Source organism: Amblyraja radiata, chromosome 1 (assembly GCF_010909765.2).
Source record: "Amblyraja radiata isolate CabotCenter1 chromosome 1, sAmbRad1.1.pri, whole genome shotgun sequence".
Classification (NCBI taxonomy): domain Eukaryota; kingdom Metazoa; phylum Chordata; class Chondrichthyes; order Rajiformes; family Rajidae; genus Amblyraja; species Amblyraja radiata.
In genome coordinates, this window is record NC_045956.1 from 125,528,437 (window position 1) to 125,556,157 (window position 27,721).

The 27,721-nt window shown below is 43.2% G+C and overlaps 1 protein-coding gene across 7 annotated transcripts in view; it reads left to right on the forward strand.

Annotated features, from left to right (window-relative positions):
• Window positions 1-26,533, forward strand: part of il6st (interleukin 6 cytokine family signal transducer) — a 74,765-nt gene extending 48,232 nt beyond the window's left edge. For all 7 annotated transcript variants that reach the window (XM_033030356.1, XM_033030328.1, XM_033030337.1 and 4 more), the window contains 8 exons: window positions 1,765-1,969; window positions 3,697-3,891; window positions 4,526-4,627; window positions 8,251-8,397; window positions 9,674-9,814; window positions 21,829-21,925; window positions 22,818-22,905; window positions 25,619-26,533. In XM_033030356.1, the coding sequence (XP_032886247.1) occupies window positions 1,765-1,969; window positions 3,697-3,891; window positions 4,526-4,627; window positions 8,251-8,397; window positions 9,674-9,814; window positions 21,829-21,925; window positions 22,818-22,905; window positions 25,619-26,350 (1,707 nt within the window). In that variant the 3' untranslated portion in view covers window positions 26,351-26,533. The remainder of the gene's footprint in view (window positions 1-1,764; window positions 1,970-3,696; window positions 3,892-4,525; window positions 4,628-8,250; window positions 8,398-9,673; window positions 9,815-21,828; window positions 21,926-22,817; window positions 22,906-25,618) is intronic.
• The last annotated feature ends 1,188 nt before the right edge of the window (window positions 26,534-27,721 follow it).

Genomic DNA, 27,721 nt, shown 5'->3' on the forward strand with positions numbered 1-27,721 from the left:
AGAGGTGATGGCCCAGTCTGACGGTCTGGGGGCGGTTAGACAGAAAGTCCTTGATCCAGAGGCAGATGGGTTGGGAGAGTCCTAAATCCATGAGTTTGGTGACCAGTCTGCTGGGGATGATGGTATTGAAGGCGGAGCTAAAGTCAATGAAAAGCATCCTCACATAGCTCCCCTGGTGTTCGAGGTGGGTCAGTGCAGTGTGAAGAGCAGTGGCGATGGCATCCTCAGTGGACCTATTTGCTCTGTAGGCAAACTGGTGTGGATCGAAGGTGGGCGGGAGGCTGGCTTTGATGTGCTGCTGGACCAGCCTCTCGAAACACTTCATGATGACTGGTGTGAGAGCGACCGGTCGGTAGTCGTTAAGGCCGCTGATAACAGGCTTTTTTTGGTAGTGGGATGATTGTGGCAGACTTCAGGCACGGTGGGATGATGGATTTGGACTGGGACAGGTTGAAGATTTTCGTGAAGACCTCGGAGAGCTGGTCTGCACATTCCTTCAGAACCCTTCCTGTCACGCCATCCGGGCCGGCAGCCTTCCTCGGGTTCACCGCCCTGAGCACCCGCCTCACTTCATGCTCCTGCACAGTGAGGGTGTAGTTGTTGTTGTTAGGGGCTGGTGGGAGAATGGTGACGAGCTCTTCTGGTTCTGCCTCGAAGCGAGCAAAGAAGCAGTTCAGCTCCTCTGCCAGCGAGGCGTCGCCGTCGGCCGTCGTGCTGTTGCTGGGCTTGTAGTTGGTGATGTGCTGGATGCCCTGCCACACCCGCCGTGGATCGTTGTTGTTAAAGTGGTCCTCTATCTTCCTCTTGTGGGCCGCTTTGGCATCCCTGATGCCTTTCTTCAGGTTGGCTCTAGCAGCACTGTACAAGGCTCTGTCGCCAGACCTGAAGGCGGTGTTGCGGTCCTTGAGGAGAGTTTGGACCTCTTTTGTCATCCACGGCTTCTGGTTGGGGTACACCCGGATGAGTTTGTCGACGGTGACGTTGTCAACACAGTTCTGGATGTAAAAGAGTACCGTGGATGTGTACTCCTCCAAGTCCTGATTTCCAAAAATGTCCCAGTTTGTCCTTTCAAAGCAGTCCTGTAGCTGTGAGGAAGCTCCTTCAGGCCAAGTTTTAACAGTCCTGGTGGTGGGTTGAGCTTTTCTCCTGAGGGGGGTGTATGCTGGTGCTAAGTGAATGGATAGGTGACCCGACTGGCCTAAGTGTGGTAGTGGTGTGGTTCTAAACCCCTTCTTGATGTTTGAGTAGGCCTTGTCTAATGTATTTTCTCCCCTGGTTGCACATTTGATGTGTTGTTCAAACTTGGGAAGAACTGATTTTAAGTCTGCGTGATTGAAATCACCAGCTATGATATGGGCTGCTTTGGGGTAGGTGTTCTCTTGTTTGCTGATAGCGCTATGGAGGTAGCCTAGGGCTATGCTAGCATTAGCATCCGGTGGGATATACACAGCTGTAACTATGACCACGGTAAACTCACGTGGAAGGTAGAAAGGCCTGCATCTAACTATCAGGTACTCCAAATCAGCAGAACAGCGTCTGTCTATGATTGTGGTATTTGTGCACCAGTTGTTGTGAACGTAGATGCATAACCCCCCTCCTTTGCTCTTACCGGAGCAATTATTTATTCTACGTGACTTGCTGCTGAATATCTCAGCCAAATATTGTAAAGGACATTATTTTGTGTTTTAATATTTGTGCAAATTTGCCTCCACTGTTACTGCCTCCCATTTTAATTCCATTTCAACCATGTTATCAAATTTACAGGAACTTGATAAGTCAGATGCCAATGGAATTATTTTGCAATACGAATTGAAAATTAAGCAAAAGAATTCTTCGAAAATCAATACTACAGATCGAGAGTACAGTATTAACATTTCGCAACTTGGTTGTGAAATTTCGCTTATTGCAAGCAATTCAGTTGGCAGCTCTCCAGAGGAAACCTTAATAGTACCTGGCACATGGGAGACAGGTAAACTATGTTTTATGAAGATAGTGTCATGTGAACATTGGCCTGCACTTTTGTAGGGTCTATTTCTCCCAAACTCATCCTTTCTGCAATGTTTTAGGGAAAATAATGATTAAGCACAATGTGGGACCCCTGGGAATTGCAGGACATAATTAGGATCCTATTGTATAGGTTATTAACTATTCCACATATTTATTAATGGAATGGGAAGTCAGTGGAAGGTATATTCAGAAATGGAGAAAAGGGGCAAAACTATAACTAGGGAAAATCGTTATCGTCTACCTTGTATCTTAACAGGGTTGAACACAGTACATCATAAATGGTTGGGGGTGGGGAGGGAGTTGAGACCTAGGAGAACATGAATGTTAGTGATCGACATCATTAACATTTTCTGAACAGACAAAGTATTCAAAAATGCAAATAGAACGCAGGCCGTTCTATCTAGAGGACTAAAACTAGAATATTTGGTTCCAGTGGGAACCTACATAATTATGTGGACCCAATGAGACACTGCCTCAAGTCACTCTGCTTTGAAGCTGGACGGAGGAGTCCAGTGGCAGAGCCCAGAGGAAAATCCACCACTCTGATTCTATCAGACCTGCCAAGGGGGATTTCTCTCCCCAAAAATGGTGTAAGGTAAATTATATTTATATTTGCATTGTTTTACGAATATTTTATTTAAAGATGACACAGAGTGCTGGAGTAACTCAGCGGGTCAGGTAGCATCTCTGCTATGGTGGAGAACTGGTGACGTTTTGGGTCAGGGCCCTTCTTCAGACTGATTGTGAGGGGGGTGGGGATAGAAAGCTAGAAGAGAGGAGGGGCAGGACAAAGCCTTCCAGATAATAGATGGATATAGGGGGGGGGGGGGGGGTTGAGAGGCAGAAGGTTGAACAAAGGCCAATTATGAAAAGGCAGATGGTGTGAGCCCAAAGGATTGAAGAGTTATGAATAGTGAAGCTAGCGGAGAAATGCAGGTGGAAGGGGATGGGGAGGAGAGAAATCGGTGTAAGTCGAGGTGGAGCATGGTGGTGGGGAATAAGGGTGGGGAGGTACTGTAGTTACCTTAAATTGGAGAATTCAGTGTTCCTAACTTTTGGATTATAAGCTACCCAAGTGGAATAAAAGGTGCAGTTCCTCCAGTTTGTGTGTGAATATTTTATTTTACTGGTTTGTGTATGTTTTAGTAGGTTTTCATTTAAACCTTGATTTAAAAATAATTTTAAATATCTCTAAACATTATTTATTTTAAAGGTATAAAAGTAAAATTGACCATTTTGACAAATGGCAAACAACCACCCAGCCTCCCAACAAAGGTGTTCTCAGTTGTATGATATTTAAGGCCTAGTCACAGCTTTGGCATCACTACTTGACTTCCAGGTGCCAAGGATCTCCAAGATCAACCTTTTGTACCTAACTGGGGTAGATACAATTGAGTGGGACCCAAAGGCAAAGGGTCTGGTACACATGCTACATCCAGCATATTTCACCCCTTTCATAAATAAGGAACAAAAATATGAACTTGGGAATTTCCAGGTGTCGATCTGTTCATAAGCAAAGCAGGCTCAAAGGGCTGTCACAAATTCTGTACTCCATGTGATAATTAATTAAAAGGTGCTGAAATATGAGGTGCATAACAAATATTGCAAAGTTCAAGATATTTCAGAATAAACTTTCAACCAAAAGGAATATATGTTGTTTTAATCAGAAAACATTTAATTCTCTTTTAGAACCGCCACCTGTATTCAATTTCAATGCTTATCCTCAAGATGCTCGCTTGATGGTGGAATGGGAGCCACCCACGTCTACTAAAGTAGTTAGTAGCTACATTATAGAATGGTGTGAAGTGTTCACCAATGATTTGTGTCGTGGGCCCTTGTATTGGCAAGAGGAGAAAAAAACTGTGAAAAAAACTTTCTTAAAAGGTGTGTGATTCCTATTATCTTGCAGTCAATTGCAGTTTTAAGAATTTTGAGCATGAGATATAATAATTACTTTGTTCAAAGGCTCTTTGCTTTGAATTGATCTTTTCATATTTGTGCCAGTTTCTCATAATTGTGTTTGTTATTTTTCAATACTTTTTAATCCAGAAGTTAATTTTGCGCACCTTTAACATTATTAGATCACTGTTAAAGGATACATTCATAATTAGATCATCTGCACCACCGTAATTTCACGAATGATGCAGATTGCATTATTAATGCTGCCTTACAGCAACTGACTACGGGTGCTGTCTGTATGCAGTTTGTACGTTCTCCCCGTGACCTTCGTGGGTTTTCTCCAAGATCTTCGGTTTCATCCCACACTCCAAAGACGTGCACGTTTGTAGGGTAATTGGCTTGGTCTTAATGTAAATTGTCTATATTGTGTGTGGGATAGTGTTAATGCGCAGGGATCGCTGGTCGGTGCAGACTCGGTGGGCCAAAGAGCCAGTTGCCGTGCAGTATCTCTAATCTAAACTAAACTATTAAATTAGTGAAGCTAAGTTGGTATGGATATTTAGCCAGGTGTTAGTTTCGCGAATGAGATATCTTTTAATTTAATTTTTCTCTTCAGCAGATCACATCATGCCATTCAAGCGTTATCGTATAACTATTTACCCTCTGTACAGTGGTCGTCCAGGAGTTCCACGTTCAAAATTGGCATACTTGCAACAGGATCGTATGTATATATTCACACTTTCAAGTGCAAAAGACTCAAAGCTATTTAATTATAAAGCTGAAATGTTTTTAAGATTCATAGAAATATAGAAAATAGGTGCAGGAAGGGGCCATTCAGCCCTTCGAGCCAGCACCGCCATTCATTGTGATCATGGCTGATCGTCCCCAATCAATAACCCGTGCCTGCCATCTCCCCATATCCCTTGATTCCACTAGCCCCTAGAGCTCTATCTAACTCTCTCTTAAATCCATCCAGTGACTTGGCCTCCACTGCCCTCTGTGGCAGGGAATTTCACAAATTCACAACTCTCTGGGTGAAAAAGGTTTTTCTCATCTCAGTCTTAAAATGGCTTCCCCTTTATTCTAAGACTGTGGCCCCTAGTTCGCCCAACATTGGGAACATTTTTCCTGCATCTAGCTTGTCCAGTCCTTTTCAAATTTGATATGTTTCTATAAACCACCCCCTCATCCTTCTAAACTCCAGTGAATACAAGCCTAGTCTTTTCAATCTTTCCTCATGTGACAGTCCCGCCATCCCAAGGATCAATCTCCTGAACCTACGCTGCACTGCTTCAATCACAAGGATGTCCTTCCTCAAATTAGGAGACCAAAACTGTACACAATACTCCAGATGTGGTCTCACCGGAGTCCTATCCAACTGCAGAAGAACCTCTTTACTCCTATACTGAAACTCTCTTGTTATGAAGGCCAACATTCCATTAGCTTTCTTCACTGCCTGCTGTCCCTGCACGCCAACTTTCAGTGACTGGTGTACAAGCTCGCCCAGGTCTCGCTGCACCTCCCCCTTACCTAACCTAACCCCATTGAGATAATAATCTGCCCCCTTGTTTTTGCCTCCAAAGTGGATAACCTCACATTTATCTATATTATACTGCATCTGCCCACTCACTCAACCTGACCAGGTCACTCTGCAACCTCCTAACATCCTCTTCACAGTTCACACTGCCACCCAGCTTTGTGTCATCCGCAAACTTGCTAGTGTTACTCCTAATTCCCTCTTCCAAATCATTAATATATATGGTAAACAGTTGGGGCACCAACACCGAGCCTTGCGGCATTCTGAAAAGGACCCGTTCACTCCTACTCTTTGCTTCCTGTCTGCCAATCCATGTCAACACCCTACCCCCAATACCACGTGCTCTAATTTTAGTCACCAGTCTCCCGTGCGGGACCTTATCAAAGGCTTTCTGAAAGTCTAGATACACTACATCCACTGGTACCCCTTCATCCATTTTACTTGTCACATCCTTAATTCCCTTTCATAAATCCATGTTGACTTGGACTAATCCTTTTACTGCTATCCAAATGCCCCATTATTACCTCTTTAATAATTGCATCTTTCCCACCACCGAAGTCAGGCTAACTGGTCTGTAATTCCCCGTTTTCTCTCTCGCTCCTTTCTTGAAAAGTGGGATAACATTAGTTATCCTCCAATCCACAGGAACTGATCCTGAATCTATTGAACATTGGAAAATGATCACCAATGCGTCCACTATTTCTAGAGCCACCTCTCTGAGGACTCTGGGATGCAGACCATCAGGCCCAGGGGATTTATCATCCTTCAGTCCCATTAGCCTACCCAATACTATTTCTCGCCTAATGAAAATTTCTTTCAGTTGCTCGACCCCCTTAGACCCTCTGTCCTCCAGTACATCTGGGAGATTGTTTGTGTCTTCTTTAGGGAAGACAGATCCGAAGTACCTGTTCAACTCTTCTGCCATTTCCTTGTTACCCATAATAATTTCACCCTGCCTTCAAGGGACCCACATTTGACTTTGCTACTCTTTTTCCCTTAACATATCTAAAGAAGCTTTTACTGTCCTTTATATTCCTGGCCAGCTTCCCTTCGTACTTAGATTAGATTAGATTAGATTAGATTAGATTCGTTTTATTGTCATTCAGACCTTTCGGTCTGAACGAAATTTTGTTTCCCTGCAGTCATACATATAATTTTTAAAAATGGCAAAAACACACAATCAACACAAATTTAACATCCACCACAGTGAGTTCACCAAACACCTCCTCACTGTGGTGGAAGGCAAAATCTTAAAGTCTCTGTCTCTTCCCCCTTTGTTCTCCCTCTGCGCCGAGGCGACGGTTCAAACTCCGCGGGTGGTTGCTGCCTCCGCCGCAACTCCAGGGCCGAGTCGGGTCTCCGCCGCTGCTGCTGCTGCTGCTGCTGCCGCCACCGCAGCTTCTGTGCCGAGCCGGGTCTCCGCTGCCGCTGCTGTTGCTGCTACAGCTCCAGGGCCGAGTCAGGTCTCCGCTGCCGCTGCTGTTGCTGCTACAGCTCCAGGGCCGAGCCGGGTCTCCGCTGCCGCTGCTGCCGCCACAGCTTCTGTGCCGAGCCGGGTCTCCGCTGCCGCCGCCACCGCTCCAGGGCCGAGCCGGGTCTCCGCTGCCGCTGCTGCCGCCGCCACCGCTCCAGGGCCGAGTCAGGTCTCCGCTGCCGCTGCTGCCGCCGCTACCGCTCCAGGGCCGAGCCGGGTCTCCGCTGCCGCTGCTGCCGCCGCCACAGCTTCTGTGCCGAGTCAGGTCTCCGCTGCCGCTGCTGCCGCCGCCACAGTTTCGGGGCCGAGTCAGGTCTCCGCTGCCGCTGCTGCCGCTGCTGCCGCTGCTACAGCTTCGGTGCCGAGTCCGGTCTCCGCTGCCGCCGCTGTTGCTGCTACAGCTCCGATGTCGCCAGCTCCGCCATTAGGCCTCGGCGCAGACGGAGACGGGGAATACGACCGAAGAAAAAGTCGCATCCCCCGAAGGAAGAGACCAAAACATGTTTCTCCCACCCCACCCACACACATACACAACTTAATAAAACAAAATTAACTAAAACATGACAATGAACAAAACGAAAGAAAAAAAACAGACGGACTGCAGGTGGGCCGCAGCTGTTAAGCCAGCGCCGCCATACTTCATCTTTTCAGCCCGTATTGCCCGTTTTGTTTCCTTCTGTTGTCCTATGAAAGTGTCCCAATCCTCTGGCTTCCGGCTACTCTTTGCTGTGTTATACATCTTTTCTTTTAGTTTTATTCTATCCCTAACTTCTCTTGTCAGCCGCGGTTGCCTCCTACTCCCCTTAGAATCTTTCTTCCTTTTTAGAATGAAATGATTCATTTCTGTGTATTTTCTATCATTAATTTATCTGCATCTTTAAACAGTATGTCTTAACATATGTTGATATATTTTAGAAGTAATCTGGTAGGCTGGCAGATTTCTTGTTAAAGGACATGCTATTTGCAATAAGTTTGTATCCTGTTCTTAATGGACATTAGTTGGATGGAATTACTGTGTCAAAATTTTGCTGCCATGTTAAATTGATATAAGAATCAAAATATTCAATATTAATGTATTATATACAGCTTCAATAACATAAAAAATGTTTGGGTAGAATGTTATTAACTTTTCATACTGTCTCTATCCTGGCAAAGCCTAATGTCAAAAATGTTAACCATTAGAACTGATTTTCTCATGATAAATGCAATGTTAATTGCAATTGATTTTTTTAATACATTTTAGTAAAATAATTTAAGGATTGAAGGTTTGATATGTCATCATGTTAAGCAATGAATAAGGTATCATATAAACTGAATTATTCCTGGTTCTTAGGTCCAGTGAATGGCCCTTCCGTTCATCTGAAACATGTGGGGAAAAAAGAAGTTGAATTGATGTGGAAAGAAATACCTGTAAATGAACAGCGTGGTTTCATCACACATTACACCATATTTTATAAGAGTGGCAATTCAAATGAATCAAGTAAGCAAAATGAAGCTCTTCAATTCCGACATTACAGATTTCTCCCCTTCTCACCCTCCCTGCAGCTTAAAACTTGTTGCTTTAAATATAATTTCCACAATGCCGTAGTTTTACACAATTCTTCTAAACGATAGGTTTGACTACACTTAAACAAATAATGAAATTGCAGTGTTATTGTGAGGAAAAGGTTAGCCAGTTATATATTTCATTAATGTGGATCCCTTGTAATTTCACCTGCCTCGGTCTACAACGGTGAATTAGAAAATGGTAAAGAAATTAAACAAACTGTGAGAATCATCATGGAAGAAGACAAAAGCAAAAACTCCCAAAAAATAATGTAAACAACAGATCCAGAGAAAATCACAAACTGAATTAGTATAGGTTAAAATAAATTCTAGCTTTGGGAGTGAAAGCTTGATAAATCTCTAGAATCATGATGACCTGCATCTCAAGGTAGTAAGCAAGGTGACTTGGGAAATAGGAAGATGACAACAAGTATATCTACCAAGTTGCATAGATGCTACAATCAATGGTCCCCACAGGTTGTAAGGAAGCAAAGCACCTCTATTCAAAAAAGGAGGGTGAGATAAAGGAGACGACAGACCAGTCAACCTGGCATCTGAAGGGAAAAGTACTAGAATCCATTATTGAAGTAACAGAGCAGTTGAAAATAAGAAGATTGGCAGAACAAGCATTGATTTATGAAATAGTATTTTTAAAGTTTTTTAAGATTAACTGGAAGATGAAGGGCAAACCAGTAGTTTGCAGAAGTCGTGTAATAAGGTGCAATTAAGATTATTGAACGATAGTAGAACATATGATATTGCAGGTAATATAATTGCACAAATTTAAGTTTGTTTAATGGTCAGAGAACACACATGAACAAGTTCTTTTTTAAGTTGGGAGGTTAATGTAATTAATGGAGTGCCTTAAAAATTGGTGCTTGAGACCCAGCTTTTTTGCGATTTATATCGGAATCAGGTATGTGAATGATTCAAATCTTGGTGATAGTATGGTTAGTGAGGATAATACAGAAGCACTTCAATGAGAAGAAGACAGGCCATAGCAGATGGAATATAAATGTCCACTTTTGTATTAATTAGAAAAATTGTATTTTGTGAAAGAAGGTGATTGAAAATCAGAGGTCCAGGTGTCCTCGTACACACATTGTTTAAATTTATGGTGCAAGTGTAGGAATATTATATATTGCCCATAATTGGATGAGGATTTGAAGATAAGATCCAAGTTGTTTCTAATTCTACCAACCTATTTCCAGGTATTGTTGTTAAACCACAGCAGCAAGAGTTTGTACTGAAATCATTAAAGGGCAATACTTTGTATGTGGTACGTGTCATGGCATCAACAGTCAAAGGAGGCACAAACAGCTCTGAAGTTAATTTTACTACTTCAAATTTTGGTAAGTATTGTATTTTCTCAAATCTCCAAATTAAATGCATTTCTGAATATTGTGGCAAATTGCACTAAAAAAATAGTTAAATGAGGCACCAATTCATTTAACTTTTCTTTTATGATAGCATTTGCTAGGATAATGGGAACTGCCAGATATACCTAGCAGGTAATGCCACAGCCTGGCACGAGTATTTCTAGCTCTTACTGTTTTTATTTTGGATTTCAAGCATCTGCAATTTAAAAAAAAAATCTAATTTAGCTCTTGCTAGTTAGAGTCATAGTTATACTGTACAGAAACAGGTCATTCAGTCCAACTTGTCCATACTGACCATGTTAACTACTTGAGTTAGTCCTATTTGGCTTATCTCCCTCTAAACCTTTTCTTTCCATGTACTTGTCCAAATGTCACTTTAAACATAATTTTATTGGTCTCTACCAATTCCACTGGCAATGCATTCCACATATCCACCACTCGACCTGTGTGGAGGGGAAACAATTTTCCCTCTGGTCCGCTTTGAACCTTTCCCTTCTCACTTAAAATGTCTGCATATAGAAGTTGGGAGATCATGTTGTAGTTGTATAAGACATTGGTGAGGCCATGCCCAGAATAGATGAATCGAGGACCAGAGGACATAGGTTTAAGGTGAAGGAGAAAAGATTTAATAAGAATCTGATAGGTAACTTTTCCACACAAAGGGAGATGGGGGTGTGGAACAAGCTGCCGGAGGAGGTAGTTGAGGCAGGGACTATCCCAACACTTAAGAAACAGTTAGACAGGTACAGGGATAGGACGGTTTTGGAGATATATGGTCCAAAGGCGGGCGGGTGAGACTAGTGTAGCTGGGACACGTTGGCCGGTGTGGGCAAGTTGGGCTGAAGAGCCTGGTTCAACACTGCATCACTATGACTACTAGTGACCTACTAATATTAGACTTGCCTCTCCTGAGAAAAAAAGGCTGCATCTATTCACCTTGCCTATGCCCCTCATGATTTTTTACGGTCAACCTCAGTTTGCTATGCTCCAAGGCCAAAGCTTTATCCTGCCTTTTCTTTCCTCATAACTCCTGGTAACATCCTTGTGAATCTTTTCTGCGCCCTTTCCAATTGCTTGACATCTTTTGTTCATTCGGTGACATTACCTCAAGTGTGGTCTCACCCACGTCTTGTACAGTTGCAATATGGTTGCAACTCTTGTACACAGAGAAAGCTGAAAAAGATAGATGGGGGCAGCCAAAACCTGGTCACTGACTGATAGGTGGATACAGGTGAGGTGCAGTGATTGGCTGAAGGATGGAGTAAGTAATTGGCAGTTCATTTCACTCTGCGGGGGGGGGGAGGGGATGCCCCTCCGGTCCCCTTTAAATATCTCTGCTCTAAATTTCTCGAACGATTACTTTTTATCACTTGACCTTATGACCTTCCCACACCAGACCCCCAACTTCCAGCAAGACTCCCAAAACGTTAATTTGCAGGTCGAATCGGTAGTAACGAAGGCAAATTCAAGCTAGGATTTATATCAAGAGGACTTAAATACAAAAAATTAACAAAACATTTTGCATAAAGGGTGATGGGTGTATGGAACAAGCTGCCAGAGGAGGTAGTTGAGGCTGGGATTACGCCAACATTTAAGAAACAGACATGTAGGATATGTTTGGAGGGATATTGACCAAACGCAGGCAGGTGGGACTAGTGTAGCTGGGCCAAGTTGGCAGGTGTGGGCAAGTTGGGCCGAAGGGCCTGTTTCCACAGTTTATCACTATGACTGCTAATTTTAGACTAGCCTCTCCTCAAAAGAGTGAACTGCTCGTGAAAAATAAGCAATTGGGTGTCAGATGAGGAAAGAAGAGGAGGAGTGAACTGCAATGCCAGAGAGAAGGATATAGGTGGAAAGGGGAGTGAAAAGGTAAAATATAGGACTCTGGGATGGAAGGTGAACATACAGAGAGAAGGTGCGAACTGGGGGAAGGGATAGGGGGCAAGACTCTATATTTAGAGGGTGGTGAATCTGTGGAATTCTTTGCCATGAAGGCTATGGAGGCAGATTCAATGTTATTTTTAAGGCAGAGATAGATAGATTTTTGAGTTGTACGGGTGTCGGGAGTTATGGGGAGAAGACAGGAAAATAGGTTTAGGAGGGAGAGGTAGATCAGCCATGATTGAATGGCAGAGTATACATGATGGGCCAAAGGGCCAAATCCTGCTGCTATCACTTATGACATGAGTTAGGGGTAAAAGAGGGGGTTGGGAGGGTGGGGCGTATATTACTTAATATTGGAGAATTCAAGTGCCAAACTTGCTCGGAGCTGCCTAGTAGTACGGATTTTCCGTATTTTGTACGGAAATGCGATAAGAATACAGATGTACGATTTTGCTTTGTTAAGTACGGATTTTTTTTTAAACAGCCCGACTTCCTGTTTCATCTTGCAGCTTAAAAAATGCAAGGATATAAAAAGTCATACTGTACCTCTAAAAATTATAGCAGATTAAATCTATTAGTATTTTAAATTTCAAAATCTGGATGATTATTTTTGTAAGCTTTGATCTGCCTGTCCCGCTCCAGGTTTAAACAGCGCTGTCAGTTTAACGCGTGGGAATTTAAACGAAGAGCTGTCGGCTACAGCTCTATGGATTCTAAAAATAGCGTTACCAGCTGGAGCGCCATGGGCTTTAAACATAGCACTATGGGTCACAAACTGTTTGGGGAGAGAGGGAGAAGGAGGGAGGGAGAAGGAGAAAGGGAGGGGGGGGAATAAGGGAGGGAGAAAAAAGGAAGGAGAGAGAGAAAGTGAGAGGGACGAAGTGGGAGGGAGAGGTGGAGGGAGAGAGGTAGGGAGGGAGGGAGGGAAAGAGGAAGGAGGGAGCGAGAACGAGGGAGGGAGTGGGGGGCTTCCAAAATGGCTTCTACATCATCACTTGGTGCTAAAAGCAGGAAGCAGCCGTTCAAACAGCAGTATACAAGGAGATGGCAATGAATGCACTGCCAAGTAAGGTGCATAGAAGACATGTCAATTGGTAGCAAAGTTATGCATTCTTGTACTCTTACATGGGAATGACCGCACATTAAATAATTAACATTTTTTTCAGCAAAATGGCACTGCGTAAAAATACTGATTTCCTCAGCAAAATATTGATTTTCAGGTACTAGAATACTGAAATGCTCTGACAAAACTTGGCAGCTCTGCTTGCTGAATTACTCCAGCACTTAGTGTTCTATTGGAATATGAGATGCTGTTCTTCCAGTTTGCATGTGGTCTCACTCTGGCATTGGAGGAGGCCAAAGGCAGAAAGGTTGAAACAAGCACCGATGCTGGTTTACCGAGGAAAGATACAAAAGGCTGGAGTAACTCAGCAAGTCAGGCAGCATCCCTGGAGAACATGGATATGTGACGTTTCAGACTTCACTCGTGTCACTTGTCAGTATGTCGAGGAAATTGCATGATATCATGGAGAGATGGTGGCAGTTAACTGCTCACCGGTTCTCTGACTTCGCAGCAGAATTAGCCGACAGTTATACAGTGCAGTAAACAATTTTTTTTTTGTCAGATACAATTATACAAAAACATACATCGTCCTTGGCTATATGTTTTCCTGTTATTACTATCTACTACATGGGTATAAATTATTTAATAAGTCATATTATTCTTTTTGTTTATGTTAATCTTATTCAACAGCATATGGTTAATACAAGTCAAACAGAATGTCAAGACGCCCTTGTATTATATCTTATCTTTTAAGTTGACCGCGTCACTGCCCCCTCTCCAAGCCAATCATAAGCCCCCATTTCTGGATGCACTACTCATTGACATTGCTGTTGTGTTTTTGTTCACAATAGTTACCAACATTACAGGGTTAACTATTATGATCCAGCATTCAATAACTTTCCACTGAGAAACGGGCTTCCTTATCTATGTCCTAATTTGTTGCGCTTTATTCACCATGCTATGCATTCCCAAACAAGAGGTGAAAAGGACCATATTTGGTGTTGCTAACAACACGAACAGCAGTAAAAGTAAAATAAAAACCCAATTGGATACACAGCACTAGATGTAAACGGCATCACTCAGACGGAACTCCCGAGGAGAAGGAAACACAAGAGCATATCTATATATAAATATATATATAGATATGCTAACATTGTATGGGATCATAGAGGACATGAGGGTAAAGTGAGGCATCTAGATAGTTACGAGAAACAGGATGGTAAAAAAAGACTGGTTCCAATCAGATTATAATCAGACACGTATGCCTCCATTTTTGCACCTAATTAATGTGGCAATATATTGTGTTGATCATAAAGATCAACAACGAGGGAAATGTAGAAGAAAAAAATAAAATCTTCATTTACTTAATTTTGATTAGCATTAAACAAGGTAGCGAAAGGGTGTGTGGATGTTGCAATTGGCATCTCTCGTGGACCAGGTACAGGAGAAGATCATGGGAATTTGGAAAAACAAGTTTCAGACACATTATCTCTTGTTTGGGAATGTGTAGCATGGTGAATAATGCCGCTCAAATTAGGACATAGATAAAGGAAGCCTGTTTCTCAGTGGAAAGTTACTGAATGCTGTATTCACAATAGTTAACCCTGTAATGTCGGTAACTATTGTATTCAAAAAAAGATAGATGGGGGTAGCCAAAACCTGGTCACTGACTGATAGGTGGATACAGGTGAGGTGCAGTGATTGGCTGAAGGATGGAGTAAGTAATTGGCAGTTCATTTCACTCTGCGGGGGGGGGGGGGGGGGGATGCCCCTCCGGTCCCCTTTAAATATCTCTGCTCTAAATTTCTCGAACGATTACTTTTTATCACTTGACCTTATGACCTTCCCACACCAGACCCCCAACTTCCAGCAAGACTCCCAAAACGTTAATTTGCAGGTCGAATCGGTAGTAACGAAGGCAAATTCAAGCTAGGATTTATATCAAGAGGACTTAAATACAAAAAATTAACAAAACATTTTCCATAAAGGGTGATGGGTGTATGGAACAAGCTGCCAGAGGAGGTAGTTGAGGCTGGGATTACGCCAACATTTAAGAAACAGACAGGTACATGGTTAGGATATGTTTGGAGGGATATTGACCAAACGCAGGCAGGTGGGGCTAGTGTAGCTGGGCCAAGTTGGGAGGTGTGGGCAAGTTGGGCCGAAGGGCCTGTTTCCACAGTTTATCACTATGACTGCTAATTTTAGACTAGCCTCTCCTCAAAAGAGTGAACTGCTCGTGAAAAATAAGCAATTGGGTGTCAGATGAGGAAAGAAGAGGAGGAGTGAACTGCAATGCCAGAGAGAAGGTTATAGGTGGAAAGGGGAGTGAAAAGGTAAAATATAGGACTCTGGGATGGAAGGTGAACATACAGAGAGAAGGTGCGAACTGGGGGAAGGGATAGGGGGCAAGACTCTATATTTAGAGGGTGGTGAATCTGTGGAATTCTTTGCCATGAAGGCTATGGAGGCAGAGTCAATGTTATTTTTAAGGCAGAGATAGATAGATTCTTGAGTAGTACGGGTGTCAGGGGTTATGGGGAGAAGACAGGAAAATAGGTTTAGGAGGGAGAGGTAGATCAGCCATGATTGAATGGCAGAGTATACTTGATGGGCCAAAGGGCCGAATTCTGCTGCTATCACTTATGACATGAGTTATGGGTAAAAGAGGGGGTGGGAGGGTGGGGCGTATATTACTTAATATTGGAGAATTCAAGTGCCAAACTTGCTCGGAGCTGCCTAGTAGTACGGATTTTCCGTATTTTGTACGGAAATGCGATAAGAATACAGATGTACGATTTTGCTTTGTTAAGTACGGATTTTTTTTTAAACAGCCCGACTTCCTGTTTCATCTTGCAGCTTAAAAAATGCAAGGATATAAAAAGTCATACTGTACCTCTAAAAATTATAGCAGATTAAATCTATTAGTATTTTAAATTTCAAAATCTGGATGATTATTTTTGTAAGCTTTGATCTGCCTGTCCCGCTCCAGGTTTAAACAGCGCCGTCAGTTTAACGCGTGGGAATTTAAACGAAGAGCTGTCGGCTACAGCTCTATGGATTCTAAAAATAGCGTTACCAGCTGGAGCGCCATGGGCTTTAAACATAGCACTATGGGTCACAAACTGTTTGGGGAGAGAGGGAGAAGGAGGGAGGGAGAAGGAGAAAGGGAGGGGGGGGAATAAGGGAGGGAGAAAAAAGGAAGGAGAGAGAGAAAGTGAGAGGGAGGAAGTGGGAGGGAGAGGTGGAGGGAGAGAGGTTGGGAGGGAGGGAGGGAGGGAAAGAGGAAGGAGGGAGCGAGAGCGAGGGAGGGAGTGGGGGGCTTCCAAAATGGCTTCTACATCATCACTTGGTGCTAAAAGCAGGAAGCAGCCGTTCAAACAGCAGTATACAAGGAGATGGCAATGAATGCACTGCCAAGTAAGGTACATAGAAGACATGTCAATTGGTAGCAAAGTTATGCATTCTTGTACTCTTACATGGGAATGACCGCACATTAAATAATTAACATTTTTTTCAGCAAAATGGCACTGTGTAAAAATACTGATTTCCTCAGCAAAATATTGATTTTCAGGTACTAGAATACTGAAATGCTCTGACAAAACTTGGCAGCTCTGCTTGCTGAATTACTCCAGCACTTAGTGTTCTATTGGAATATGAGATGCTGTTCTTCCAGTTTGCATGTGGTCTCACTCTGGCATTGGAGGAGGCCAAAGGCAGAAAGGTTGAAACAAGCACCGATGCTGGTTTACCGAGGAAAGATACAAAAGGCTGGAGTAACTCAGCAAGTCAGGCAGCATCCCTGGAGAACATGGATATGTGACGTTTCAGACTTCACTCGTGTCACTTGTCAGTATGTCGAGGAAATTGCATGATATCATGGAGAGATGGTGGCAGTTAACTGCTCACCGGTTCTCTGACTTCGCAGCAGAATTAGCCGACAGTTATACAGTGCAGTAAACAATTTTTTTTTTGTCAGATACAATTGTACAAAAACATACATCGTCCTTGGCTATATGTTTTCCTGTTATTACTATCTACTACATGGGTATAAATTATTTAATAAGTCATATTATTCTTTTTGTTTATGTTATTCTTATTCAACAGCATATGGTTAATACAAGTCAAACAGAATGTCAAGACGCCCTTGTATTATATCTTATCTTTTAAGCTGACCGCGTCACTGCCCCCTCTCCAAGCCAATCATAAGCCCCCATTTCTGGATGCACTACTCATTGACATTGCTGTTGTGTTTTTGTTCACAATAGTTACCAACATTACAGGGTTAACTATTATGATCCAGCATTCAATAACTTTCCACTGAGAAACGGGCTTCCTTATCTATGTCCTAATTTGTTGTGCTTTATTCACCATGCTATGCATTCCCAAACAAGAGGTGAAAAGGACCATATTTGGTGTTGCTAACAACACGAACAGCAGTAAAAGTAAAATAAAAACCCAATTGGATACACAGCACTAGATGTAAACGGCATCACTCAGACGGAACTCCCGAGGAGAAGGAAACACAAGAGCATATCTATATATAAATATGTATATAGATATGCTAACATTGTATGGGATCATAGAGGACATGAGGGTGAAGTGAGGCATCTAGATAGTTACGAGAAACAGGATGGTAAAAAAAGACTGGTTCCAATCAGATTATAATCAGACACGTATGCCTCCATTTTTGCACCTAATTAATGTGGCAATATATTGTGTTGATCATAGAAACATAGAAACATAGAAATTAGGTGCAGGAGTAGGCCATTCGGCCCTTCGAGCCTGCACCGCCATTCAATATGATCATGGCTGTTCATCCAACTCAGTATCCCGTACCTGCCTTCTCTCCATTCCCTCTGATCCCCTTAGCCACAAGGGCCACATCTAACTCCCTCTTAAATATAGCCAATGAACTGGCCTCGACTACCCTCTGTGGCAGGGAGTTCCAGAGATTCACCACTCTCTGTGTGAAAAAAGTACTTCTCATCTCGGTTTTAAAGGATTTCCTCCTTATCCTTAAGCTGTGACCCCTTGTCCTGGACTTCCCCAACATCGGGAGCAATCTTCCTGCATCTAGCCTGTCCAACCCCTTAAGAATTTTGTACGTTTCTATAAGATCCCCTCTCAATCTCCTAAATTCTAGAGAGTATAAACCAAGTCTATCCAGTCTTTCTTCATAAGACAGTCCTGACATCCCAGGAATCAGTCTGGTGAACCTTCTCTGCACTCCCTCTATGGCAATAATGTCCTTCCTCAGATTTGGAGACCAAAACTGTACGCAATACTCCAGGTGTGGTCTCACCAAGACCCTGTACAACTGCAGTAGAACCTCCCTGCTCCTATACTCAAATCCTTTTGCTATGAAAGCTAACATACCATTCGCTTTCTTCACTGCCTGCTGCACCTGCATGCCCACTTTCAATGACTGGTGTACCATGACACCCAGGTCTCGCTGCATCTCCCCTTTTCCTAGTCGGCCACCATTTAGATAATAGTCTGCTTTCCTGTTTTTGCCACCAAAATGGATAACCTCACATTTATCCACATTATACTGCATCTGCCAAACATTTGCCCACTCACCCAGCCTATCCAAGTCACCTTGCAGTCTCCTAGCATCCTCCTCACAGCTAACACTGCCCCCCAGCTTAGTGTCATCCGCAAACTTGGAGATATTGCCTTCAATTCCCTCATCCAGATCATTAATATATATTGTAAATAGCTGGGGTCCCAGCACTGAGCCTTGCGGTACCCCACTAGTCACTGCCTGCCATTGTGAAAAGGACCCGTTTACTCCTACTCTTTGCTTCCTGTTTGCCAGCCAGTTCTCTATCCACATCAATACTGAACCCCCAATGCCGTGTGCTTTAAGTTTGTAAACTAATCTCTTATGTGGGACCTTGTCGAAAGCCTTCTGGAAGTCCAGATACACCACATCCACTGGTTCTCCCCTATCCACGCTACTAGTTACATCCTCGAAAAATTCTATAAGATTCGTCAGACATGATTTACCTTTTGTAAATCCATGCTGACTTTGTCCAATGATTTCACCACTTTCCAAATGTGCTGCTATCCCATCTTTAATAACTGACTCTAGCAGTTTCCCCACTACCGATGTTAGACTAACTGGTCTGTAATTCCCCGTTTTCTCTCTCCCTCCCTTCTTAAAAAGTGGGGTTACGTTTGCTACCCGCCAATCCTCAGGAACTACTCCAGAATCTAAAGAGTTTTGAAAGATTATTACTAATGCATCCACTATTTCTGGAGCTACTTCCTTAAGTACTCTGGGATGCAGCCTATCTGTCCCTGGGGATTTATCGGCCTTTAATCCATTTAATTTACCCAACACCACTTCCCGGCTAACCTGGATTTCACTCAATTCCTCCAACTCCTTTGACCCGCGGTCCCCTGCTATTTCCGGCAGATTATTTATGTCTTCCTTAGTGAAGACGGAACCAAAGTAGTTATTCAATTGGTCCGCCATATCCTTGTTCCCCATGATCAACTCACCCGTTTCTGACTGCAAGGGACCTACATTTGTTTTAACTAATCTCTTTCTTTTCACATATCTATAAAAACTTTTGCAGTCAGTTTTTATGTTCCCTGCCAGTTTTCTTTCATAATCTATTTTTCCTTTCCTAATTAAGCCCTTTGTCCTCCTCTGCTGGTCTCTGAATTTCTCCCAGTCCTCCGGTATGCTGCTTTTTCTGGCTAATTTGTACGCATCATCCTTCGCTTTGATACTATCCCTGATTTCCCTTGTTATCCACGGATGCACTACCTTCCCTGATTTATTCTTTTGCCAAACTGGGATGAACAATTTTTGTAGTTCATCCATGCAGTCTTTAAATGTCTTCCATTGCATATCCACCGTCAACCCTTTTAGAATTAATTGCCAGTCAATCTTGGCCAATTCACGTCTCATACCCTCAAAGTTACCTTTCTTTAAGTTCAGAACCATTGTTTCTGAATTAACAATGTCACTCTCCATCCTAATGAAGAACTCAACCATATTATGGTCACTCTTGCCCAAGGGGGCACGTACAACAAGACTGCTAACTAACCCTTCCTCATTACTCAATACCCAGTCTAAAATAGCCTGCTCTCTCGTTGGTTCCTCTACATGTTGATTTAGATAACTATCCCGCATACATTCCAAAAAATCCTCTTCCTCAGCACCCCTGCCAATTTGATTCACCCAATCTATATGTAGATTGAAGTCACCCATTATAACGGTTTTGCCTTTGTCGCACGCATTTCTAATTTCCTGTTTGATACCATCTCCAACTTCACTACTACTGTTAGGTGGCCTGTACACAACACCCACCAGCGTTTTCTGCCCCTTAGTGTTTCGCAGCTCCACCCATACCGATTCCACATCCTGCAAACTAATGTCCTTCCTTTCCGTTAATCTCCTCTCTAATCAGCAACGCTACCCCACCTCCTTTTCCTTTCTCTCTATCCCTCCTGAATATTGAATATCATAAAGATCAACAACGAGGGAAATGTAGAAGAAAAAAATAAAATCTTCATTTACTTAATTTTGATTAGCATTAAACAAGGTAGCGAAAGGGTGTGTGGATGTTGCAATTGGCATCTCTCGTGGACCAGGTACAGGAGAAGATCATGGGAATTTGGAAAAACAAGTTTCAGACACATTATCTCTTGTTTGGGAATGTGTAGCATGGTGAATAATGCCGCTCAAATTAGGACATAGATAAAGGAAGCCTGTTTCTCAGTGGAAAGTTACTGAATGCTGTATTCACAATAGTTAACCCTGTAATGTCGGTAACTATTGTGTTCAAAAACACAACACCAATGTCAATAGGTAGACCACTACCGGTAGTAGCACTGTAAACGCTACAGTAAATGGGGGCTTATGATTGGCTCAGAGGGGGCAGTGGTGGGAGGTCTGCTTGAAAGGTGAGAGAATAATGTCAAGATGCCCTTGTATTATGTTCAAGAAGGAACTGCAGATGCTGGAAGATCGAAGGTACACAAAATTGCTGGAGAAACTCAGCGGGTGCAGCAGCATCTATGGAGCGAAGGAAATAGGCGACGTTTCGGGCCGAAACCCTTCTTCAGACTGATGGGGGGTGGGGGGGAGAAGGAAGGAAAAGGGGAGGAGGAGGAGGAGCCCGAGGGCGGGCGGATGGGAGGGTGGGAGGAGACAGCTAGAGGGTTAAGGAAGGGGAGGAGACAGCAAGGGCTAGCAAAATTGGGAGAATTAACATTGAATTCTCATATACCAGAACCAGATATGTCTTTCTTCAATGTGCCTTCTCTGCCAACTACAATATCTATTTTTAACACATTTAAAATTGGGAGAATTAACATTGAATTCTCCCAATTTTGCTAGCCCTTGCTGTCTCCTCCCCTTCCTTAACCCTCTAGCTGTCTCCTCCCACCCTCCCATCCGCCCTCCCTCGGGCTCCTCCTCCTCCCCTTTTCCTTCCTTCTCCCCCCCCCCCACCCCCCATCAGTCTGAAGAAGGGTTTCGGCCCGAAACGTCGCCTATTTCCTTCGCTCCATAGATGCTGCTGCACCCACTGAGTTTCTCCAGCAATTTTGTGTACCTTTGCCCTTGTATTATGTCTGACTTGTATGAACCATCTGTTGTTGAATAGGATTAGCATAAACAAAAAGTATATTATGACTAATGAAATAATGCCCATGTAGTAGATAGTAATAACAGAAAAACATATAGCCAAGGACGAAGGTACACAAAAAGCTGGAGAAACTCAGCGGGTGCAGCAGCATCTATGGAGCGAAGGAAATAGGTAACGTTTCGGGCCGAAACCCTTCAAGTATGTTTTCGTAGAATTGTATCCAACAAAAAAAAGTTGTTTACTGCACTGTATAACTGTCGGCTAATTCTGCTGTGAAGTCAGAGAACCGGTGAGCATTGAACTGCCACCATCTCTCCATGATGTCATGCAATAGTCTCTTGAAGTAAACCTCGAAGTATCTGTTTTTCCTTTGATTTTCTTCTGTCAATTTCCTCGACACAATAGTAATGTTATTTCTTTCCTTTTTGCAGCAAAAGGTGAAATTGAGGCAATTGTGGTACCGATTTGTCTATCTTTCCTCTTAATTACCATGGCAGTGACACTACTCTGCTTCAAAAACAGGCATCTGTAAGTGTAATTTAATTTAGATTTGTGGTATGACTTGCTGAGCAGTTTGTAATGTACTGAACCTTTTAACAGATCTTTTATATCAGCAATACATTTATTTTGTAAATGAAAGGGAATTGTGTCCAAATAAGCACAGCCAGACCTAATCTGAGATTCAGTGTACTTGTTCTCAAAATGTTCCCCTTTCTCCCTAGTCCTTTTAATTCATTTTATCTGTTGCACCAATGGAAAGGCTACTTAGTTTTAAATCCCAGTACCTTTTTACTACACGTTACAAATACCAGAACCAGATATGTCTTTCTTCAATGTGCCTTCTCTGCCAACTACAATATCTATTTTTAACACAGTGCTTATCCCAATTCTCATGACTCATACTTTAATCTTTAGAACCTGTGTTGGATGTTTATGTTAAATTCATGTATTTGTGTGTTTTGTTTGCTTTTTATTGTTATGACTGTATGGTATCGACATTTCGTTCAAATTTTTTTGAATGACAAATAAATTCAATTTAAGGTACACAAGTAAAGGAGCGTACAAAATTAGTTATATGCCTAATTGGTCAGAGCAAAAAAAAACAATCAAAGGTCGAAAAGTAGTTACAGTCTGAGTTTAGAACTCCACACAAAACTGAGAAACGTGTGGCAAACGGCATGAGAAGCATTTACATTAGAATAAAAACTCTAGTGCTGGGTCAGGCAGCATCTCTGGAGAACATGCATAGGCAATGTTTCGGGTTAAGACAATTCTTCAGAATGTTTTATTTTAGTTTACGAGTTGCACTGAATATCGGATGTAGAGCAACTGTCATTAAGGAACAGTCATATTCCAGCTCCCACCGAGAATTGCAATAAGAGATCCACTGGTTTAATTTCAAAAGTATTTTTCTTTACAGGATTAAGACCTATGTTTGGCCAAATGTTCCAGACCCTGCAAACAGCAAGATTGTTGATTGGTCATCTAGAAATGGAAATCTTGCCAAGGTAAGATCTTGCCAAGGTAAGATACCAAAGCGAATGGTATGTTAGCTTTCATAGCAAAAGGATTTGAGTATAGGAGCAGGGAGGTTCTACTGCAGTTGTACAGGGTCTTGGTGAGACCACACCTGGAGTATTGCATACAGTTTTGGTCTCCAAATCTGAGGAAGGACATTATTGCCCTAGAGGGAGTGCAGAGAAGGTTCACCAGACTGATTCCTGGGATATCAGGACTGTCTTATGAAGAAAGACTGGATAGACTTGGTTTATACTCTAGAATTTAGGAGATTGAGAGGGCATCTTATAGAAACTTATAAAATTCTTAAGGGGTTGGACAGGCTAGATGCAGGAAGATTGCTCCCGATGTTGGGGAAGTCCAGGACAAGGGGTCACAGCTTAAGGATAAGGGGGAAATCCTTTAAAACCGAGATGAGAAGAACTTTTTTCACACAGAGAGTGATGAATCTCTGGAACTCTCTGCCACAGAGGGTAGTCGAGGCCAGTTCATTGGCTATATTTAAGAGGGAGTTAGATGTGGCCCTTGTGGCTAAGGGGATCAGAGGGTATGGAGAGAAGGCAGGTATGGGATACTGAGTTGGATGATCAGCCATGATCATATTGAATGGCGGTGCAGGCTCGAAGGGCCGAATGGCCTACTCCTGCACCTAATTTCTATGTTTCTATGTATTGCTTTATTATATCTGTGATCAAAATAATTATTTTGGGATACAGTAAAATTAAATGATTAGTTTATTTGGATAAACATAATTATAACATAACTTCTTTACTCAGAGTGGTAGCTGTGTGGAATGAGCTTCCAGTGGAAGTGGTGGAGGCAGGTTCGATTTTATCATTTAAAAATAAATTGGATAGGTATATGGACGGGAAAGGAATGGAGGGTTATGGTCTGAGTGCAGGTAGATGGGACTAGGGGAGAATAAGTGTTCGGCACGGACTAGAAGGGCCGAGATGGCCTGTTTCCGTGCTGTAATTGTTATATGGTTATAATGGATACCCGCTGTGAAAGCTGGTCTAAAGATGGTTATCTAACAGCAATTGTATGCAGTTGACACGTTTTTTTAAACTGCTGCTACCAATCTGTCTAATGGTATGTAGCTACCACAAACTGTTGAAAACCAAAATATGCCACAGATGTTGAAAATCTGAAACAAAATAAATTATTCAAAATATTCTGGCGGTCAGGCTGAACAGTAAAGGGCCTGTCCCACGAGCATGCGACTACATGCGGCAAGCGCGACCTAACGTGGTCGCTTGAGCCGTACGGCCTTGCGGGGCCGGTCCCACTTTGATCGCCGGCGCCGTATGGCATTGTGCGGAGCTGGTCCCGACATCGCGCGGGGCTCCGAAAAACTGACCGTGTTCAAAAACTCCGCGCAGCAACGGCCTGCCGGCCCGCAGCCGCCTCGAAGGGCATACGCAGCGTCTTGACGCCGTATGCACGTCTTGCCGCCGTACATCACGCGCAAACTTCCCGCGGACTTCGCTCGAACTTCACGTCACTCACTCGACCTCCGCGCGGCCCCCGCTTCCGGTTGGGTCGCACTCGCCGCATGCAGGCGCATGCCGGTGGGACCGGCCCTGTATGGGGATCACTCGACCTCCGCGCGGCCCCCGCTTCCGGTTTGGTCGCGCTTGACGCATGCAGGCCGCATGCTCGTGGGACAGGCCCTTTACTGTTTCAAGTACCTGAAACTTGTTGCTTTAATTGCAACTGGTATTTAAGATGAGCAATATGGTGCGCGCGGGGGAGGGGGGGTGGGGTGCACACGGGGGAGGAGGGTGTGTTGGCTCACCGGTTCCCGACTCCGACCGCACTCACCGGTTCCAGGACCCGGCTCCAGACTCATTCAGCGGCTCCCGTCCCCAGCGCCTGCCGCGCTCACAGCCCCCGCCCACGAAGACAGCCCACCCCCCGCCCGCAAACAGCCCCGCCCGCGGAACATAGCCCACACTCCGCTCCTTCAGCTTCATTCTCGACGCCGGTGATTGAAAGCGGGTGCCGGAAGGGGCATCGCCGTCCTGGCGAATAACAACCAACAACTTTTGTAATATTTTACTGATCGGAACAAAACTTCGTGCACTTGGAGCAGAGGAGAACGGTGAGTAAGGTGGCGAAAAAATCCTAGCGATATAGGGTACCATTATTGTGCAAATGTAAAAACAACGCAAACCGGACGAGGACAAGATGAGAGTTTTAGTAATAGTAAGAAGATATAGATAGAAGATAGATAGATAGGTATAGAAGATATAGATATAGATGACACACGTCATGCCTTCAAATTGGTGACAAAATGGTGTGGGTCTCCCACTCATCTGATCAACCATGTTCATACTGAAGTGCTGCGTGGCACTTGCCGCGCACGTGTTGCGCGCATGGTGCATGGTGACGTAGGCAATGACCCGCAGTTGCGTGCGGCGCCCCAGGATTTTGGGATGTACAAAATCTTCACCCGCTATCTGCATGACACGCAAATGACGCAAAAGTGGGACTTTACCCCCACTCTCCCCTGCAGCTGCTGCTCGACGACCGAGTTTCTACAACAGTTTGTTTTTTGCAATAAAATGCAAATTAGTCCTTGCATTTATCATTTGGAATGAGTTTTCGCTGCCTTTTCTGACAATGTTCTTTGTTGTGTTTCTTTTGCATGTTTAGATTATAAATGACATATTAAACTCAACATTTATTTGTTTTAAATAGAATAACCTGGGCCCAAAGGATCCCATGAATCTGGATGGCTTTATTTCTGATGTTACTATTATTGAAGCTGAAGCAGATGATAAATACCCATCTAATGAGGATGAAATCAAGCAATTGTCATCTTTGAAGAAGGAAAAGAGTACTTCAGGAGAGCACAGCAGTGGTATTGGAGGTTCTTCATGTATGTCGTCCCCTCGGCAAAGTGTTTCAGATAGCGATAGTGAGTCAGCACAGAATACTACAAGCACAGTTCAGTATTCAACGGTACTTGTGAGTGATAATGGTTACAAGCGTCAGCAACCATCAGCTCAAGTTTTTTCACGGTCAGAATCAACTCAGCCTCTTCTAGAAAATGAAGAAATATCTGATGAACATTCATATGGCAATTTTGGAAGCAGCAGTACGGAAGTGAAAAGACAGTATTTTAAACAAAATTGTCATGTCAAGAAGCCCAGTTTGAATGAGGAGCCCAGTTTGAATGAACTTCCTTCAACTGAAGGTGAAGTCATGGGTGATATAGACGAAGGTGGCTCCCACAGACTGGGTCAAATGGAAGTTTCCGACCAGAATTCTGAAGGATCTTGTCCAGCTATTGAAGAATTCTCCAGCAATGATAACCAAACTGTTGTCAAACTCGACCTTTTGGGATTTAGCAGATGTTTAGAAACTGATCAGCAAAGTTACATGCCTCAGGGTGTGAAGCATAACAGTTATATGCCTCAGTCAAAATAAGTCTACACTTTGTGCTTGAGGTGAAACATCTTTTATTTTGGAGATCATGAGGAAAAATGTGGACTCTTGTTTAATCTTTATATCCTAAGCCCAAATCATTTGAAATTTGACTAATTGTAGTTATACTACGAACATTGTATCAACATGCCTTTAAATATTGTGTATGTAAAATCATAGTCACCAGTTTTGGAGCATGAGTTGTTTTCTGGTTTCCAGAAGTAACCTGGTCCCTTTGCTAGCCAGTGCCGGTGAATATGCTTAACTTTACTGCCGGCTTTTGGCCATGCATGTACCCAGGTTCCTGGTCCAGCAGCCAGCTATACACTTGGTCTGTCTTGGTCATGCTCCTATACACCTGTTGCCAGAGATGTTGTTCTCAGTAGTTTCTTGAGAATAGATGGCTAAGGCAGAAATAGGTGAGCATGTCCATCTTATTATAGATAAGGCTGAGCACTTCTATTCTGATTTGATGGGGTGTGAAGGGGGCGGGGGTGAGGGAGGAAAAATCCTTGTCTGTATCTCAGAGGAAGGTGGTGATCCACAGAGATGATTTCAACACTAGAGTAAGAAAATACATAACCCTCTGGCCTGATGTGATTGAGTAAGAAAAACTAACTCCAAATGGGTAATTCTGGCAAAATGGGGCATAGATGTCACAAGTAGCACCCTTGTAGTCGGAGAAAACCACTAGATCTCATATCAACAATTCCATCTGAGTGCTTGAATGTATTGGAGTTAATCATTTTCTGAGCAAGAAAGTACAAGGATGGCCACATAACCCACAATAAAAGGCATTGATGACTGCACAACTGATCACCCAGAGTCCACTCTCTCATTCCCATCAACCTTCTCCCAAAACGCCACTATCAATAGAAATTGTACCATAAAAAGAAAACGAAGCTCCTGTACCCTGCAAAGGTGCAGTACATCCCAGAAAGTGCCTCAGCCAACCTGTGAATAGACTCCCAGTCAATAGAAATGCAAATTGAAACCTTTACAATGCTTCAATTAAAAATAAATGCTCGATTGGCACCTGAAGGCTGAGATCCAACAGAAAACTCATGACCTAAAGAACAAGATTACAGGAACCCCATCAACCCATGATACGAACACCCAAGGAGAGACAGGAAAGGGGTTGAACTTATCAAGAATGGAGTGAACATCCTTGATTCCATTTCACAGTAGCCTTTTCAGTTAAGTATTGACGCTGTTTTTGACCAACATGGAGACAATGTCCATGCACCAACTAAAACAAAACAGGGTAGCAACAAGAGCAGTGCTAGGGTACTAAATCTTGTCCATAAGCAGTTTTGGCAACAATTTCAAGACCTCGTCATCCACACTGGTAAAGAGGGGGTTGGTTATTCCAGG